The following is a 20,851-nucleotide window of genomic DNA, read 5'->3' as shown; positions in this document are numbered from 1 at the left end:
CCTGAATCAGGCCCATTATTACATGTTACATACAGTCACACATGTGTGCCCGGAATCAGGCCCATTATTATATGTTACATACAGTCACATATCAGTGCCCTGAATCAGGCCCATTATTTCATCTTACATACAGTCACACTTCAGTGCCCTGAATCAGGCCCATTATTACATGTTACATACAGTCACACATGTGTGCCCTGAATCAGGCCCATTATTACATGTTACATACAGTCACACATCAGTGCCCTGAATCAGGCCCATTATTACATGTTACATACAGTCACACATCAGTGCCCTGAATCAGGCCCATTATTACATGTTACATACAGTCACACATCAGTGCCCTGAATCAGCCCCATTATTACATGTTACATACAGTCACACATGTGTGCCCTGAATCAGGCCCATTATGACATGTTACATACAGTCACACATGTGTGCCCTGAATCAGGCCCATTATTACATGTCACATACAGTAACACATGTGTGCCGTGAATCACAGCATTACCCCTATGAGGACTGATATATAGGGACAATGACGTAACAAATAATGGTAAAAGTGCTGGTGAATAAGCTGGTAACTGGCATCGCTCTGGTACTGCAGATAGAGGCCTGCGAGGAGTACGGCGCCGCTGTGGATTGGTTCTCATTCGGAGTTATCCTGACACAAATGCTCACCGGAAAGCCTGACTACCATCGGAGACTGTTTGCCGCACCAGGCGCTGCTGCCAGGAACATGGTGAAGAAGCTCCTCCAGCGGGATCCATCCAGACGCCTCGGAGCCCATGGAAACATCCGCCGCCACGTGTTCTTTGAGGACATGGACTGGGCCTCTTTGGAGGAACTGAAGCTTGTACCCCCCTACATACCTGCGCCAGTAAGTACCACACAGAACGCCTATGGGCTCCTGGGCAGGGTGGGACTAAATGCTGCACAAGTGTAATGCTGGGTACACACTGGGCGATATACTGTAAGCATGGACAATATCGCTATATAGCGCAAATCATACAGTGTGTGCGCTCAATGCCGTTAGTGATGCTTCATCCCGCACATCGTTACTGACCCCTCCCTGTGGCCTGTACATGCAGCTCAGTACTGACGGTGTAGTCCACGCCTGCAGGTACGGAGCGGGTGATGTCAGTGTGTATGCGATATATCATGGCTCCCACATCACCGATGACATAGATAACAGTATGGACAGCGTGTACCTAGCATAAGACATAGGAGACTATTACTAACATACTCTCGTAGCCAATATTCCAAGTCAGCTGCACCCCCATCCTCATTCCCTCTGGTGTCAGTCACAGACGCGTTTCCCCAGAGCTTCCTATGGGGACTGCAAACGTGAGTCTATTTACCAAGCTCTATAAAGCAAAAGGTCTTGGAGTTTGTTACGTCGCAGTAACTCAGCGTCTGCAGTAACACTGCTGTAATGTACGGCCTGAGTGACAGGTTCCTACATCTGTGTGACATTTATACGTTATAGAGACCACGCTGTAAGAGCCTGACATCTAACCTCTCCATAATGTCCCCAGCTTACTAATTCCAGTGCCAGATGCAGTGATCACTGACACCCCTTTATATCCTCTCTGTGTAGCCAACCATTACACACGCTGTCTCCAAAAAGCTCAGCTTGGAAAGGATGGAAGCAGCAGAGGCCCAGAGACCACCAATACCAGCCCAAGACCAGGCAGCATTCAGTGGGATCTCGTACATCAGCACCACCTGGAGATCCCTGCCAGGGACATCCGGCCAGTAGGAAGATCAGAGCGAGATGCCATTCTGAGCAGCGCTGGTTTATTACACCAACAGCCAGGTAGTATACCACCCTGTGTAGGGCAGGGTTTATTACACAGCACACTGATACACACACACACACACACAGCACTGCACCACTGAGCACCTCAGCACACTGATACACAGCACTGCACCACTGAGCCCCCTAGTACACTGATGCGCGCACACACACACAGCACCACTGAGCACCTCAGCACAATGATACACACATAGTGCTGCACCATTGAGGTCCCCCAGCACACTGATCCATACATTGCACTGCCCCCTGAGCCCCCCCCAGCACACTGACACACAAATAGCACTAAACCACTGATCCCCTCAACACACTGATACACAAATAGCACTGCCCCACTGAGCCCTCCCCCCCAGCACACTGACACACAAATAGCACTGAACCACTGATTCCCCCCCCCCCCCCTCCCCCGGTACACTGACACAAACATAGCACTGCACCACTGAGCCCCAAGCCAGCACACTGATACACACACACAGCACTGCACCACTGAGCCCCCCTCCCCCCCGGTACACTGATACACACACACAGCACTGCACCACTGAGCACCTCAGCACAATGATACACACATAGTGCTGCACCATTGACCCCCCATCACACTGATACACACATAGCAATGCACCACTGAACCCCCCCAGCACACTATTACAGAGCACTGCACCACTGAGCCCCCCCCAGTACAATGATACACACACATAGCACCTCACCACTGACTCCCCCAGCACACTGATACATAGCACTGCACCACTGAGCACACTGATACAGACACAGCGCTGCACCATTGAGCCCCCGGCACATTGATACACACATAGCACTGCACCACTGAGCTCCCCCAGCACACTGATATACACTTAAAACTGCACCACTGAGCCCACCCCAGCACACTGATACACACAGCTCTGCACCACTGAGCCCCCCAAGGACATTGATACACACATAGCACTGCACCACTGAGCCCCCCAGCACAATGATACACACATAACACTGCACCATTGAACCTCCCAGCACACTGATACACACATAGCAATGCACCACTGAGCCCCCCCCCAGCACAATGATACACACACACACACACACACACACACACACACACACAGCACTGCACCACTGAGCACCTCAGCACAATGATACACACATAGTGCTGCACCATTGACCCCCCAGCACACTGATACACACATAGCAATGCACCACTGAACCCCCCAAGCACACTATTACAGAGCACTGCAACACTGAGCACCCCCCCAGTACAATGATACACACACATAGCACCTCACCACTGACCCCCCCAGCACACTGATACATAGCACTGCACCACTGAGCACACTGATACACACACAGCACTGCACCATTGAGCCCCCGCACACTGATACACACATAGCACTGCACCACTGAGCCCCCCCAGCACACTGATATACACTTAACACTGCACCACTGAGCCCACCCCCAGCACACTGATACACACAGCACTGCACCACTGAGCCCCCAAGCACACTGATACACACATAGCACTGCACCACTGAGCCCCCCAGCACAATGATACACACATAACACTGCACCATTGAATCTCCCAGCACACTGATACACACATAGCAATGCACCACTGAGCCCCCCCAGCACAATGATACACACACACACACACACACACACACACACACACACACACACACACAGCACTGCACCACTGAGCACCTAAGCACAATGATACACACATAGTGCTGCACCATTGAGGCCCCCCAGCACACTGATTCATACATTGCACTGCCCCACTGAGCCCCCCCAGCACACTGACACACAAATAGCACTGAACCACTGAGCCCCCCCAGCACACTGATACACAAATAGCACTGCACCACTAAGGCCCCCAGCACACTGATACACACATAGCACTGCACCACTGAGCCCCCCCAGCACACTGATATACACACAGCACTGCACCACTGAGCCCCCAGTACACTGATAGACACACACACACACACACACACACACAGCACTGCACCACTGAGCACCTCGACACAATGATACACACATAGTGCTGCACCATTGACCCCCTAGCACACTGATACACACATAGCAAAGCACCACTGAACCCCCCAGCAAAGTATTACAGAGCACTGCTCCACTGAGCCCCCCCCCCAGTACAATGACACACACACATAGCACCACACCACTGACTCCCCCAAGCACACTGATACATAGCACTGCACCACTGAGCCAACCCCCCCAGCACACTGATACACACACAGCGCTGCACCATTAAGCCCCCCGGCACACTGATACACACATAGCACTGCACCACTGAGCCCCCCCCCCCCAACACACTGATAAACACTTAACACTGAACCACTGAGCCCACCCCAGCACACCAATACACACAGCACTGCACCACTGACCTCCCAGCACACTGATACACACATAGCACTGCACCACTGAGCAACCCAACACAATGATACACACACACACACACAGCACCACGGAGCACCTCAGCACAATGATACACACAGTGCTGCACCATTGAGGCCCCCCAGCACACTGATTTACACATTGCACTACCCCACTGAGCCCCCCAGCACACTGACACACAAATAGCACTGAACCACTGAGCCCCCCACCCCCAGCACACTGATACACAAATAGCACTGCACCACTAAGGCCTCCAGTAAACTGATACACACACAGCACTGCACCACTGAGCCCCCCGGTACACTGATACACTTACACGCAGCACTGCACCACTGAGCACCTCAGCACAATGATACACACATAGTGCTGCACCATTGACCCCCCAGCACACTGATACACACATAGCACTGCACCACTGAGCCTACCAGCACACTGATACCCACAGCAGTACACACATAGCACTGCACCACTGAGCCCCCTCCCCCAGCACACGGATACACACACACACAGCACTGCACCACTGAGTCCACAGAACACCCATATATAGAACTTATATATACCTTAGTACAAACACACTGCATACCTCCCATATGACCCTCTCCAGGAGGGACAGTGGTCCCTTTGTACGGGTGATCCAGGCAGGGGCGGGCTGGGGGGCAGGGTGCCATGTGCCCACCGGGCCGCTTAGCCAGTCACTGGCTGCGGGCCACGCTGGTCACCATCCACCTCCTCCTGGCACAGGCAGCCCTCCTGCGCTGGCCGCGGCTTCCAGAACACGGCCGAGGCTACAGGAAAATGGCCGCCGGCCCCCTGCACTGAGGACATGTCCTCAGTGCAGGAGGCCGGTGGCCATCTTCCTGTAGCCGTGGCCGTGCTCTGGAAGCACACATAGTGGGGGCATATGTGTATTTGGCACTGTGACGGAATATCTGGCACGGTGGGGGCAAATCTGGCACTGTGGACATCACATTGTGCGGTGTAATGGGAATCATGGTATGGGGCGTAATGGGCATTACGGTGTGGGGAGCATTGGGTAATTGCCATCACAGTATGGGCATCAAGGTGTGCGGCATAATGTGTAATTAGCATCACAATGTGCAATCTGCAGGTACACAATACAATCAAGGTACACGCCACGCCCCCTTATGATAGGCCACACGCCTAATTTTTCTGTGCGCCACCAGCGCGCACAAGCATTCAGCTTTCCAGAATGATGGGGGGTATGGGCCAGTGCTCTGGACTTGCCCCCTAGGCTAAAAGTTGCCAGCCCCTGCTTAGAGCGAGGAAGGCTTCCTCGGTGAGGGATTACCATCGTGTTTGGCGGGCCTACTTTGTTTGGTGTAGAACTCGCCACTTCAATCCTAGGATTTACCGCCTGACTCAGATCCTATCTTTCTTACAGAAGGGCCTGGAGGCTGGATTGCGCTTATCTACCTTGAAGGTTCAAGTCTCGGCTTTGTCCAGAATCCCCGCATGGAATTGTAGCCATCATTGATCAGGTTGTTATATGGCGGCAGTAAGTTTCATCATTTTTCTGATTCACAATACACATAGTAGTGTCCCTTATACACAATGCCCACATAAGTAGTGTGCCTTAAACATAATGCCAACAGCGCTGCCACTTAAAACACCCACAGTAGTATTGCCCATTATACATTATACTCCCAGTAGTGTTAGTTAGTGCAGATGAGCATATAATGGGCAAAAAGAGGGGGACAGATCTGGAGAGAGGGGCAGATGCTAGGGAGAGAGAGAGGGGGTATAGATGTGGGGAGATGGGGTACAGATGCTGGGCAGGGAGAGGGGGGCAGATACTGCGCATTAGGGGGGACAGATGCTGGACAGGGAGAGGGGGCAGATACTGGGCAGGGAGAGGGATGACAGATGTTGGGCAGGGAGAGGGTGGCAGATACTGGGCGGGAGGGGGGGACAGATGTTGGGCAGGAATAGGAGAGCAGATACTGGGAAGGGAGATGAGTGAAAGATGCTGGGTAGGGAGAGGGGGCAGATTCTGGGCAGGGAGAGGGGGCTAATAATGTGCAGGGAGAGGGGGCAGATACTGGGTAGGGAGAGGTGCAACAGATGCTGGGCAGGGAGAGGGGGACAGATGCTGAGCAGGGAGAGGTGGGACAGATGCTGAGCAGGGATAGGGGGCAGATACTGGGCAGGAGGGGGGGGCAGGTGCTGATCAGGGAGAGGGGGGACAGGTACTGGGCAGGGAGAGGGGAGACAGATGCTGGGCAGGAGGGGGAGCATATGTGGGCAGGGAGAGGGGGGCAGATACTGGGCAGGAGGGGGGACAGGTGCTGAGCAGGGAGAGGAAGGCAGATACTGGGCAGGAATAGGGGGGCAGATACTGGGCAAGAGGGGGGACAGAAGCTGAGCATGGAGAGGGGGCAGATACTGGGCAGGGAGAGAGATGACAGATGTTGGGCAGGGAGAGGGTGGCAGATACTGGGCAGGGATGGGGAGACAGATGCTGGGCATTGAAAGGTGGGACAAATGCTGGGCAGGGAGAGGGCGGGGGTACTGGCTAGGGAGAGGGGGACAGATGCTGGGTAAGGAGGGGGTAGGACAGATGAGGAGAGAGAGTGAGGCTGCAGAGAGGCAGGAGCTACAGAGGCAGAGGAGGCAAGGTGCTGGGTGCAGTAACTTACAGAGGAAGCCATGTGCTCAGCTGTGGGATCCTCTGTGTTCCAGGGGTCAGTGGAGAATAATAGGCTCCACTAGGGATGGCCATCGACCATCGATGATTTGAAATCATTGATGGTTCATGGCCGATATCGAATACTTTTGTCATCGATGGGGGAGAACCAGATGGTTTCCCTCCATCGATGGAACAGCAAAACAATGTTTTTTTTTCTTCATATGGCTGGGACACGGAACATAGCTCCGCTCCCGACACCCGCAAAGCTCTGCCCCCCATGATTTGATTGACCCACAGGCCAATCAATCAAGCACAATGGATGACCATCGATATGTAAAAATATCGATGGTCATCCATTGCATAGTTTAGCACTATTGATGGCCAGTTGCAGAATTGCCATCAATAGCAACCATCGATGGCCATCCCTAGGCTCCACCAATCAGGGGATCTCTTCGAATCAGTATGTGCCGAGCTCCTCCAATCACTGCTTGTCACATGCTGTCCTGACCCTGATGCAGAGATCAGGGGGAGGGGCTCAGCACCACAGTGAGGAAGGAAGGTGCAGACCAGGACTGAGGTGTGCAATTGGTGATGCAGTCTGTGAGAAGCAAGACTGGGGAACTCAGACACACTGCAAACAAAAGTATACAACTGATAAATATGGAATTGCTAATTATGTTCCTACGTTTACCCTGTAGCAAATACTAAACTCACTGCGGCAGCACCACCTTTGGAGGAACGCCACCTCCTAACAGACCCGGTTCCATATTGGTAAAGGAGAGGAAGAGACCTCCCCACTTCCCATTTACTGGATATTACAATTCTATAACCAAAAGGACTTCCCCAGTACTGGTGGACCACACAGGAAGGGTGATCATCCATAAGGTGCCCATACACGGTCCGTTTAACGGATCCGTTCGGCACTTAATTAGCACGCATCGCATCGGATCGCATCCCTAGTGCATGCCTTGTGCAGCACTGTGATCCAATGCGATGTGTACCTAGTACAAAAAGTATGTGCAGCACATACTTTTTGTACCGTACTATGGCCCTTATTCTGAATCGTGCGGTACGGCCCGCGTGCGGCCGTACCGCCGATGTTTTCAGTCTGCACATGCGCAGAGGTCAATCTGCGCATGTGCAGCCCAATTCGCCGCAGACGTAGTTCGTCCGCCGCGAAGGGGGCGTATAGGGGCGTGAGGGGCTTCATACCCTCATTTCCCTATGCATACGCCCCGCGTTTCATGGGCGTTCCCATGCAAACGCGGGGCGTATGCATGCTAATGAGGGTATGACGCCAGTGATGGGGGCGGAAAGCTGACGTCGCCGGATGTCAGCTCTCAGCCCCCATACAAGCTATCACACGGACGATTGTCCGTGTGGTCTCAGCTTGCGGGACCTGGTGGGGCGTGCGGCCCTGCCTTCGATGGTCGCCGACCATCGAATGCAGGGGGCAGCTCCCACCATGGTGGAGGCGTACGCCCCACCATTTTCTTGCGGATCGCCAGCCGTCCGTGTACGGACGGCCGTGGCGATCCGTATCGTGGGCGGGGATTGGTTTGTGCGGCCGGAGCACCGTGTGCGCACAGATCTGAATAAGGGCCTATGTGATGCGCGGGAGCGCGCATCGCATAGTACTAAACGGAGCCGGCGAAAACGGACCGTGTATGGGCTGCATTACACTCATGTCCAATGCACTGAGTGATTATTGATTTGATTTTTATGCATTTCATATATTAAATTGTACATTTTTATGTCATACACTGTTTCTTTATATTTAGCGCAGTTTATACTTCCTGTACCTTTCTGCAGACCAGGACTTCCCCTGCTGGTGCTGCTGTCCTCCGGAGTGTCCCGACCCACTGCTGCTGCTGCACTCATCCCTCTCTCCCCTCTGCTGCCAGCGCTGCGACACACTGTGACAGGCGCAGCAGCAGCAACGCACATCCCATTCTGTGCAGTGGCAGACTCAGTAGAGTCGCAGAGCAGGGAAGCGCCTATGGAACACAGCGCCTCCTTGCTTTGCAGGCTCTGGTGAGTGGGTAGCGCCGGCCCTGGGGGTATCTCCGACTCTACAGGGATGAATATTACCCAATTTATCGGGTGTGGCCCCATTACACCCCACAGCAGGTCAATATATACGATGGGTCCATCCAGCACAGATTACACAGCCCCAATATGCTTCAAAGCTGAAATACCTTTTACTCATTAAGTATAATGGGCGAGACCGCGCGGGGGGAACGATTTTTTGCGACTGCGCATGTTCGAGTGGCCACAGTGAATAGATTATTCACCGGGTGCTCGCACAAAACAGTGCGGGTAGGGGGCGGCGGGCCGGGGGATCAGCCCATGGGAATGCCCAGCGATTCATGGGCGTTTCCATGAAAATGCTGTGTGTTCCCATGGTAATTCCCCGATGCTGTGGGGGTAGGGCAGCGGATGTCAGGGTGCCCGCAGATCTGAGACACCACAGAGGTGTCTCAGATCTGCGCGCTGGCAAAATCATACGATGGTCATCAACCATAAAATGATATTGTCACTGCACGCAAGGCTGCGAATGGATGTTTATGCAAAACATCCATTCACATGCCTGCAGGGGATCGTGGTGTGCGAAGGGGCGGTGTGCCAAAGACAGCGAGATTTGCAGCCTTCTGAGTCAACCAGAATAACCTCCGTTATGTGAGCTGCAAGTATCAATAGTAAGTGACCAGACCGTGTAATGATGACATCACTGTTTATTGGTGGTAATAAGAAAGGCAATTACAGATAGATTGAATGTGAATCACAACTTTGTTTTTCCGTTCCACAGACCGCAGTACCGGTGAGCAGCCGCGCCAGGAGCAGTGCAGCAATCAATGAATGACCCCCACGGGGTGTGTGTGACTGTATGTATGTATATATACATATGCATACATATGCATACATATATATAAATATGCATACATATATATACATATACATACATATGCATACATATATATATCTATACATACATATGCATACATATATATACATATACATACATATGCATACATATACATACATATATATACATATACATACATATGCATACATATACATACATATATATACATATACATACATATGCATACATATACATACATATGCATACATATATATATATACATATACATACATATGCATACATATATATACATATACATACATATGCATACATATATATACATATGCATACATATATATACATATGCATACATATGCATACATATATATACATACATACAGACGCACACATATAAGTACTGCTGGTTGTATCTGCAATTCGAAAGAACGAAGATTTACTGTATTTAACATCACATGCCAAGATACAGTCACTATAATGCATTTACACAATGGGGGAGGGGGGGGTAACAGGATGAGGGTAGCAGAGTAACAGGATGAGTAGGGTTGCCACCTCTCCAGGATTTCCTGGATTCTCCCTGAATCGGTGGCAACCCTCCTGGATGTTTTTGCAGTCTCCCGGATTCTGGGATTCTCCCGGAATCCGGGTGACTTTGAAAGCCTCCACAGCCTCCCAACTGAGTGTGCACCTTGCCTACCCTCCTGCATTCTGCAGGAGACTCCCTGAATTAACAGCAATCTCCCTCTCTCCCTCATTAGTCTAGCAATCTCCCTCATGTCACCTAGCCCACATTACACGGTTACATTTTTTGGGGAAAAAGGAATGAGAGATACTCTGTAGATACATTTACATTGAATCACAGCACCATTTCCCAGCACTTTAGCAAGTATAATATCTCTTACTAACTGCTTTGGGATCATCTACATTTGGTAGTAGTAATAAAGATTCCTCTCAGATGTAGCAGTACACACCCACTCTTCTAGGTGCCACGTTCACAATCTCACAATCTCTCCATATATGGAAATAGACACGTTCTTTAGGAGGAGCATGACACACCCCCTGAATGGGGCACTTTGCGAAAATTTTATTACTAACTATAATCTTCCTGAAACTAGTTTTCAGAAGTAGGCAATTATGGTGCATAGGGGCATAGGGAGGGTGGTTCCAGCGGAGCGTGAGCTTCGGGTGCCAGAAAAGTCACAGGGCATGAACAGTGCATCTCCAGCACTTGTGAGTTGCTGTTCGTTGCACAGCTAGCTCCCTCTGCCTCCAGAAATATTAAACTGGGTCGCAGGAGAGGAGATGACGGAGGAGCACTGTGCAACCAACAGCTTAGGATGCTGCAGCAGTGCTTCCTCCCAAACTGAGCCTCGGAGGAGAGATAAGCCGGCTGCTACTGTGTATCAGTCCCAGGGCAGTGCCGTCTGTGCTGTCAGCTGAGGAAATGGTCAGGCCAGTGTGAAGGGGAGGATTTGTGTGTGTGAACGGTCAGTGTTTGGGGCAGATTTGCATGTTAGAGAAGTGAGGGGGTGGGGAGGTTGCTGTGAAGTTGTTGTCACTGGTGGTATCTCTGTGTAGGAGTTGTCAGTAGGGGAAATGTGTTATTAAATGTAACAATAGCGACTTTAATACATGTCTGTATTAGAGGCCACACCCACTTTTCTGGAGAGGTCATGCCCGTTTTACAAAGCCATGCCCACTTTCCCTGGAGGGCACGCGCACATGACGGTGTGTGTGTTGGGGGGGGGGGGGGGGGGGATCTCCAGGAATTGAAGATGCCTGAAGTGGCAACCCTGAGGATGAGGGTTGCGGAGTAGCAGGATGAGGGTAGGGGGATTTCAAAGGGGAAGGGGGAGTAGGAAAGTCTGCTCAGGTTTTACAAAGCCACGCCCACTTTCCCGGGAGCGCCCGCGCACATGACAGTGTGTGTGTGTGGGGGGGGGGGGGGGAATCTCCAGGAATTGAAGATGAGGGTAGCGGAGTAGCAGGATGAGGGCAGGGGGGTAACAGGATGTGGGCAGGAGGTAACAGGATGTTGCCAGGGCGGGGGGGGGGGGTAACAGGATGAGGGTAGCGGAGTAACAGGATGAGGGCAGGGGGGTAGTAGGATTAGGGCAGGCAGTAACAGGATGAGGGATGGGGGGTAACAGGATGAGGGCAGGGGGTAACAAGATGTGGACAGGGGGTACTACAATGTTTAGCAGAGGGGTAACAAGATTAGGGCAGGGGGGTAACAGGATGATGGTGTGAGCTAACCATATGTGGTCAGGGAAGTAACAGGATGAGGGCAGGGGGGGTAACAGTATGAGGGTAGCAGAGTAACAGGATGAGGGCAGGGGGGGTAGTAGGATTAGTGCAGGCGGTAACAGGATGAGGGCAGGGGTTGTAACAGGATGAGGGCAGAGGGAGTAACAGGATGAGGGCAGGGGGTAACAAGATGTGGACAGGGGGTACTACAATGTTTAGCAGAGGGGTAACAAGATTAGGGCAGGGGGGTAACAGGATGATGGTGTGAGCTAACCAGATGTGGTCAGGGAAGTAACAGGATGAGGGCAGGGGGGGTAACAGTATGAGGGTAGCAGAGTAACAGGATGAGGGCAGGGGGGGTAGTAGGATTAGTGCAGGCGGTAACAGGATGAGGGCAGGGGTTGTAACAGGATGTGGTCAGGGGGTAACAGGATGTGGTCAGGGGGTACCACAATGTTTAGCAGAGGGGTAACAAGATTAGGGCAGGGGGGTAACAGGATGATGGTGTGAGCTAACCAGATGTGGTCAGGGAAGTAACAGGATGAGGGCAGGGGTAACAGTATGAGGGTAGCAGAGTAACAGGATGAGGGCAGGGGGTGGTAGTAGGATTAGTGCAGGCGGTAACAGGATGAGGGCAGGGGTTGTAACAGGATGAGGGCAGAGGGAGTAACAGGATAAGGGTAGAGGAGCAAAAGGATGAGGGCAGGGGGTAAAAGAATGAGGGTAGAGGAGTAACAGGATGGGGACAGGGGGTAACAGGAGGAGGGCAGGGGGAGTAACAGAATTTGGGCAGGGGGTAACAGGATGAGGGCAGGAGGTAACAGGATGAGGGCAGGAGGTAACAGGATGTGGTCAGGGGGTAACAGGATGTGGTCAGGGGGTAACAGGATGTGGTCAGGGGGTAACAGGATGTGGTCAGGGGGTAACAGGATGTGGGCAGGGTGTTATAAGAGGGAAGTCGCTGTAACAATAAGACTGCGTGTTATTGGGTCCAGACACACTGACCCCCATCCCCAGACTGCTCTGCCATTGCATGAATTACATTTGTTGTGTTGTGCCCCCCTCCCCCAGCAGGCGGCGCCCACCACACATCATGTGCCTATTGGGAAATGGCTAGTTATTATGGAATACATTAATATGGGGATAGGGTGCAGTAACTGTGCTGTACATATATAGTGTTGCTCTATGTGTAACGTTGGAAGGATCTGGTGTAGTTTTGGTTATTATCCATAAGGGGACTGGGAAGTAATCTGATGCTATAGACCGCGGCTCTCGCTGTGCAATTATCATTCTGACTACATGACATTAATGTAAAGTTCCCAACAGGCCAGACCACCGTAACTATCCTAGAGACAATGTGGGGACGTCCCTGACATTACTGTGGTGCTGTGGTGATGAGAGCCAGTAAGCCGCTGGCCTGTACTGCAGCCAGTACCCCTGTGACAATGCTCCTGTGTACTTACCTTATAAGGCGCGCGGTCTGCAGCAGGAACAGGTGAAGAATCTGCAATGGGACAGAATGAGCATTTCTATACATCACCTGCCAACATACAATCACTACGAGGCACTATCAGGGATCACTGACCCCCATTCATACCGCCTGGTATAGGTTACATTAATCATGGTGCCATATCTGGTAATGTCCCCGTCACCACCGCTCCCATGTCATATAGCCCTTACTATAGGGTAATGCTGGAATGAGAAGGGATTACCACCAGATTCAGACCTGGGCCACCCTGCCAACCGCAAACACCCCCTTCCCGCGCCAATGTACACATGATCGCAGCCAGGCACGGGAGGAGAGGACCATTCACAATCACTCACCATGGAATGGTTTTCCCATCTGGTGGCAGCGCTGAGTAAGCTAGGCGTTACTTGGCGCTGCAATGGCGATGAGGAGAATGAGGCCGCTGGTGACATCAGCAGCCCTCCCTACCGCCAGAAACACGCCAGTGTTACTCCCCTCGCCTGTCAATCAACTTTTTGTACGGATAACAATGGCTAGCCAATCACTGGCTGTAATCACAAGGACGGCTGTTTGCATGCGCGGTCATACGATAATCGCCCGATCAGGTCTTACTCACGGCCAATATCCGGTTACTACTCACTTGGTGACTTGCGTCCTCCACCATTTGCTGCTGAATCTCGCTGGTTTACTAACAAAGAACAGAGATTATATTATAGGACTGTGCAATGGAAGAGACTGTATATGCCATGGGCTGTATATACAGGGTACACATGACTAATACCTGGTGCGGGGGTTACCATGTGTAAGCCGGGCACATGTTAGAGAAACATAACAGCTACTTACGCAGATGACATATTGGGACTGGTGTCGGGGTCCTGGCCACATTCTCTGTTAGAATAATAATAATAATTAGAGGTGATACACAAAGCTCAGCAGCACATTAGTGTGATCCACACAACATGACACTACCGCACTATACACAGTTGTGTTTCTGTTACATGATCAGCAGAGAATCAGCAGATGGTAAATGCTGCTGCTTAGTAATTCTATCCCATGGTCTGACCTCTGCCTGTGTGATAGATCTAGGCACCGATTCAGAAGGTCTGAATTCGCACCCTTTGGCCAATGTTTGAGTCTGCGCATTGTCATGCAGGCCCTGGCTGCGAGCAGCTTCAGATAACTTTTTCTTTCTTGACAGGCAGGGGGTGTCGATGGGTGGACCCACAAAAATGGTGGGCGCACCCATAGAAATGCTGGGCGGAGCCCATGCCCCTGCCTACTCGGGGCAGGCGGATGACATCACATGACATCAGCGACCGCCTTCAAATCAGCCATCACCGTTTTTCTAAAAAGTAAGTCCTGGCTACTTCTTATAGTGAACAGATACTTATTTAATTCTTATATAATACAGCCAATCAGATACCTACCCATCATAGGTCCAATTGTTGAACATCACCCGCCTATAACAGATCCAGAACAGAAAAGAAGTGACAGTTAGCAGCTGATCCCTGCAATACTTATAATTATTATTGTATATTCTGTAAGTACGTTTCTGCAGGCTAGGAATGGATTATGTGATGATTAGATTATCAGAGAAACGCGCATGCACAAGCCCGCCATGCGGTCACAGCTGGCGATGGCCCGCAATCGCAGGCTGTACGCTGGTTGATTAAAAGCCAGTCTGCGTGTGTGGGCGTCACCCTAGCGTTCTTTGGGAGGCTTCACCCCCCGTTCTTTCACAAAAAAGCAGACGGGCCCGGCCGCTGGGAGGAATGGCTGCTGACGTCATCAGCACTCGATCTTCCTACGGCCATCGCAGCACTAGGTTACTATTGGCTTACACCGCACTGCACACGGAGGGAGGAAATACGTTCGATGGTGTGGGGCTGACTCTTCCCACAGGTATGAATCAGCCCCACACGACGACAAGTGATGAAAGGTCACCTAACGACGTCATGCGGAGGCCCGGTTCTACCAGACTAAGGGGCAGATTTATTAAGCTTGGAGAAGAGATAAACTGGAGATAAAGTGGAGAAAAGGTAAAAGGAGATAAAGCATCAGCCAATCAGCTGTGTTTGAAAAAGACAGTTGGGAGCTGATTGGCTGGTGCTTTATCTCCTTTTACCTTTTCTCCGCTTTATCTCCAGTTTATCTCTTCTCCAAGCTTAATAAATCTGCCCCTAATATTGTCCAAGTAATAAAATGATATAATTACCTCACTTCTCCTTCCTTCCCTGGTGACACCTCTGAGGAATAAAATGAGGATATTACATGGTTTATTGTATAAAACGACAACAATTTGTATATAATAAAAGGTAATTAGTAACATCTCAGGGCGTACCTGGTATGGGCACCATAACCTGCTGCAGAGGGGAAAAAGAAGATTATTAGACAATATAACCCATTAAATGTGTGTCATACGTGTCACCATTCCTGCGTGTGTATATAGGGCTGCATTTGGGGGAGTGAGGGGACAGCAGAGAACGCACAAGGGATCGGAGATTCCTGCTGGGGTCCCTCCTACATGCATTTAGGGGATAAGTAATATTATTACATAATAAATGGCCACATAGAGAGAGACATAGATATAAGAAATGTAAATAACTTACAAAAGGCTTTGGGCATCTATAGCCAATCACCCAGTTGAGCTTGGGGACTTTTTGAGGAAATTCCCTAGAAACAGAATATACAGAATATTATAGGGACTGGAATTGATGGGCCATCTGACAGCACTCAGTTATACAGATGAGGAGTAATAACAACACTCACACTTTGTGCTTCATGACACTCCACATGAAGTATCTGTACTCCATCTCCTGCAGAGGGAATGAGAAATAGTTTACCATTGATTTTAACCTTAAACCTGCCCAGAGATCTACCATAACCCAAGGGGGTTATTGTAATAGACTCGGTAACCTGCGAAGCTCACAGGTTACCTAGTCCCTGTGACACCGACCCACGTATCCCTGTGACACTGTCGCCACCATATCCCCTCGCATGTAGAAATCATTACATGGTCAGGTGTTACCCGCCTTTGCAAATATAAGTCAGTTGATACTGACTTATATTTGCGAGCGCCTGGACGAAGAGTGGGCAGGCCGCTGACGTCATCTGTGTACCCATGGGTACGCCCAGCATTTAGGCCTAAATAAGAATGACGATGTTTGGAGACAACAGAAAAAAGTTTAGGGCAGGAAAAGAGCCATAAATACAAGAAATTAGGGAGCTCAAGGAAAACATACCTCCATTTTTCAACTCGTACTGAGAAGTGAGGGTTCCAAGGCAATCTCTCAGAACTCTGCGTGTGTGATGTCATGATGTGTCTGTGACATCATCCCCAGCTGTGATCAACTGCTGCAGGAGCTTTCTTACAGTGTGATCCTTATATGCAGTGGAAGGGGGGGGGGGGGGTAATATAAAAGATCAGTTGGTAGAAAAAGTAATAAAATAGGTTTCATGTTTTTTTCAGGTTTGTTGTCATATCTTTGTATTTGTTTGGGATATAGGGAGAAAAATCCCAGTTTCCCAGACATCTCTATGTGGTCTCCCCACGTGTGTGGTGATCCCTGGTAACTCGCCTCAGATTATATCACATGTATGTTAAATGTAAATTCCCGTGTGACACACATAATCTGGCCCAACAGCTACAGATTTATTGCATGATCTGGCTGGCTGGAACAAAAGCCTGGTAGTGGATGACAGCAGATGACAGTTGACTGTGAGATGCTGGAAAACTGCCAAAAGCTGTCACTCAGATATTACCAGGTGTTTGTTCCAACCAGCCAGATATGACAATCAATCTGTAGGTGTATGGCCATCTTAAGCCAGTCAGCCCCTAACTATCATGTTACAGGCTGGGTTGGAAAATTGACAGGAGCTGAATGGCTGCGGCATTATCACTTCTCCAGACTTATGTCCTATTGGCTTGTCCCATTGCTTACACTCCTACCAGCGCTCCCATGCTTTTGTTATTAGCATTATACCACCTTTCTATAAGCTCTTTTCACATGTGTCCCTTGTGCATTGTGTATATATGCATGCAGGCATACCTCCCAACTGTTTCGCTTTTTGTGGGGCCCTCCTGTTTTTTTGAGATGTTCCCGCCTCCTGCCCGTAGCAAGTATAGGCCACACCCCCAAAATGCTGGCTGCACACAACGCCCCGCTTGCCATAGGTCTAATATTGGGAGGTATGATGTATGTATGTATGTATACATGTATGTATGCATGCATGTATGTCTGTATGTATGTAATAGCACCACCCAGTGGACAAACAGCTTTATACAATGGGAGAGAGATTGTTTGACATTCCCATAGAATAAGTTTTGCACAAAGCTTGTATCACACATAGGGAGGAACATGAAAGAATCTGGGGTACAATGTGGGGGTGCATTGATTCCCATCCCACGGATCCTCATATACTAATAACACTAACAAGTTATTACTACAGTTCTGAATATTACATAGGTAACAGATGTGGTGTTGATGATCCAGTAAAAGCATTGTGCCTTATCTGAATGATGCTGGAACATAGGGGCCCCCAGTATTATTGGGGAGCAGGATAATGATAGAGAAATCTGGGGGATTCTGTGTATTATATTCTGCTGGAAAGTCACATTATTCTGTGCTCTGTATGTTAGGTTTCCCGGATGCGTCTGGATGGAGTAGATCCCTCGCAGAGCCTGGGAGGAGTATACAGCTTCTGGCTGCTTGGTCCCGGCCTCACTCTGCCGTATAGAGGATCCTAATGGGAGAAAGGGTTAGTGCGTTACTGAGCCAGGTCACATGTGATCCTTCTATACTGATTTATGTATCCTTACAGGTAACTGTCCGTGGTGTATCCGAGCCTTTATATACATACACAGCGCTGTGTACACTGATATACATACACAGCGCTGTGTACACTAATATACATACACAGCGCTGTGTACACCTATTATATACACTGACATACATACACAGCGCTGTGTACACTGACATACATACAGTACACAGGGCTGTGTACACCTATTATATAGTGACACACAGCGCTGTGTACACCTATTATATACACTGACATACATACACAGCGCTGTGTACAATTATTATATACACTTACATACATACACAGAGCTGTGTACACCTATTATATACATTGACATACACACAGCACTGTGTACACCTATTATATACACTGCCATACATACACAGCACTGTGTACACCTATTATATACTGATACACAGCGCTGTGTACACCTATTATATACACTGAAATACATACAGTACACAGCGCTGTGTACACCTACTTTATACACTAACATACATACAGCGCATACAGTACACCTATTAAATATACTGACATACATACACAGTGCTGTGTACACCTATTATATACACTTACAAAAATACACAGCGCTGTCTGTGTATGTCAATGTATATAACAGGTGTACACAGTGCTGTGTATGTATGTCAGTATATAATAGGGTTACACAGCGCTGTGTATGTATGTCAGTATATAATAGGGTTACAAAGCGCTGTGTATTTTTGTAAGTGTATATAATAGGTGTACACAGCACTGTGTATGTATGTCAGTATATTTAATAGGTGTACTGTATGCGCTGTATGTATGTTAGTGTATGTATGTATGTATGTCAGTAAATAATAGGTGTACACAGCGCTGTGTATGTAGGTCAGTGTATAATCGGTGTACACAGCTTTGTGTATATATGTCAGTTTATAATTGGTGTACATAGCGCTGTGTGCATATGTCAGTGTACACAGCACTGTGTATGTATGTCAGTATATAATAGTTGTACACAGCGCTGTGTGTATATAATAGGAGTACACAGCGATGTGTGTGTATGTCAATGTATATAACAGGTGTACACAGCGCTGTGTATGTATGTCAGTATATAATAGGGTTACACAGCGCTGTGTACTCCTATTATATACACACAGTGCTGTGTACACCTATTATATACTGACATACATACACAGTGCTGTGTACAACTATTATATACTGACATACATACACAGTGCTGTGTACACTGACATATGCACACAGCGCTATGTACACCTATTATAAACTGACATATATACACAAAGCTGTGTACACCGATTATACACTGACCTACAAACACAGCACTGTGTACATCTACTATATATACTGACATACATACACAGCGCTGTGTACACCTATTATATACTGACATACACACACAGCGCTGTGTACACCTATTATATGCTGACATACATACACAGCACTGTGTACACTTATTATATACATGGACTACACACACAGCACTGTGTACACCTTTTATATACTGACATGCATACACAGCGATGTGTACACCTATTTTATATACTGACATACACACACAGTGCTGCGTACACCTATTATTTACTGACATACATACTCAGCGCTGTGTACACCTGTTATATACTGACATACATACACAGCGCTGTGTACACCTATTATATACACTGACATACATACACAGCGCTGTATACACCTATTATATACTGTACTCCTTTTATATACTGACATACATAAACAGCGCTGTGTACTCCTTTTATATACTGACATACATACACAGCACTGTCTATACCTATTATATACTGACATACATACACAGCGCTGTGTACTCCTTTTATATACTGACATACATACACAGCACTGTGTACACCTATTATATACACTGACATACATACAGTGCGCTGTGTACACCTATTATATACTGACATACTGTACACAGGTACCTTCACAGGTATCCGCGTCCCCTCGCGGGCTTCACAGGTGTCCGCATCCCCTCGCGGGGCTCGCTGCGCTCGCCACACTTTCTATTCTCAACTCCACGCCGACGTGGATAGTGGGGGTATGAAAAGGTCGTAGGACGCGCAACGCTGCGCTCGCCACGCTTCGGGTTCGCGTTGATAGTGGGGGTGGTACAGCCTAAAAAATGCCATTTGGGGGCCATTGAACATGTTTCATACTAATTTCAATGCATTTGGATGCTTTTCTGTTAAAAATCGCATGCGATCAAATCGCATGCAATGCGATTGCATGCGATGCGATGCGATTACATGCGATTTGTCATAAAAAATTTTAAAACGGCAAAAATCGCATCCCATCGCATGCCACTATATATGGCATGCGATGGGAGCCGTGATAATCCACAAGTACCCCACAGGGTCCCCTGAGGGTTAGGGAACCAATACAAATGACAATAGTATACTCAATTGTGGTGTGGCGCCTTAAAAGTCCCGATAAAGTCCATACATATGGTGTTTCGTTGTTCAGTGAAGCAAACCGGAAAAGTTCATCCAAAATCTATTTATTAGATTCTTCAGTAAGTTGTCATAGGTAAAACTGTACAAACGGACCTACGACTACAAAGACTTCTTCAGGGGTGGGGTT

The 20,851-nt window shown here is 49.1% G+C and overlaps 1 protein-coding gene and 1 long non-coding RNA gene across 2 annotated transcripts; one reads left to right on the top strand and one right to left on the bottom strand.

Annotated features, from left to right (window-relative positions):
- Positions 1-671: 671 nt before the first annotated feature.
- Positions 672-5,712, top strand: LOC146053285 (protein kinase C delta type-like). Its single transcript, XM_083167980.1, has 3 exons — positions 672-877; positions 1,598-1,816; positions 5,613-5,712. Exons 1-2 carry the CDS (start codon positions 737-739, stop codon positions 1,757-1,759), a joined length of 303 nt encoding a protein of 100 aa, XP_083024106.1. The 5' UTR covers positions 672-736; the 3' UTR covers positions 1,760-1,816; positions 5,613-5,712.
- A 7,644-nt stretch (positions 5,713-13,356) lies between these two features.
- On the bottom strand, positions 13,357-16,129 carry LOC146053286 (uncharacterized). Its single transcript, XR_014467725.1, has 7 exons — positions 16,066-16,129; positions 15,798-15,819; positions 15,672-15,702; positions 14,884-14,916; positions 14,300-14,344; positions 14,097-14,144; positions 13,357-13,492 (listed from the first exon to the last, which is right to left on the bottom strand). It is a non-coding gene; the product is annotated as an uncharacterized LOC146053286 (long non-coding RNA).
- Between the last annotated feature and the right edge of the window lie 4,722 nt (positions 16,130-20,851).

This window comes from Crinia signifera, unplaced genomic scaffold (assembly GCF_055691185.1).
Source record: "Crinia signifera unplaced genomic scaffold, ASM5569118v1 HAP2_SCAFFOLD_146, whole genome shotgun sequence".
NCBI classification, from domain to species: Eukaryota; Metazoa; Chordata; class Amphibia; order Anura; family Myobatrachidae; genus Crinia; species Crinia signifera.
The sequence above is the reverse complement of the archived record's forward strand: the minus strand, read 5'-3'. Positions and strand labels throughout refer to the sequence as shown.

Coding starts and splice junctions, on each gene's coding strand:
- LOC146053285 (XM_083167980.1), top strand. CDS start 737: ATGGTGAAGAAGCTCCTCCAGCGGGATCCATCCAGACGCCTCGGAGCC. Junction 878..1,597: donor CCCCCTACATACCTGCGCCA/GTAAGTACCACA, acceptor CTCTCTGTGTAG/CCAACCATTACACACGCTGT.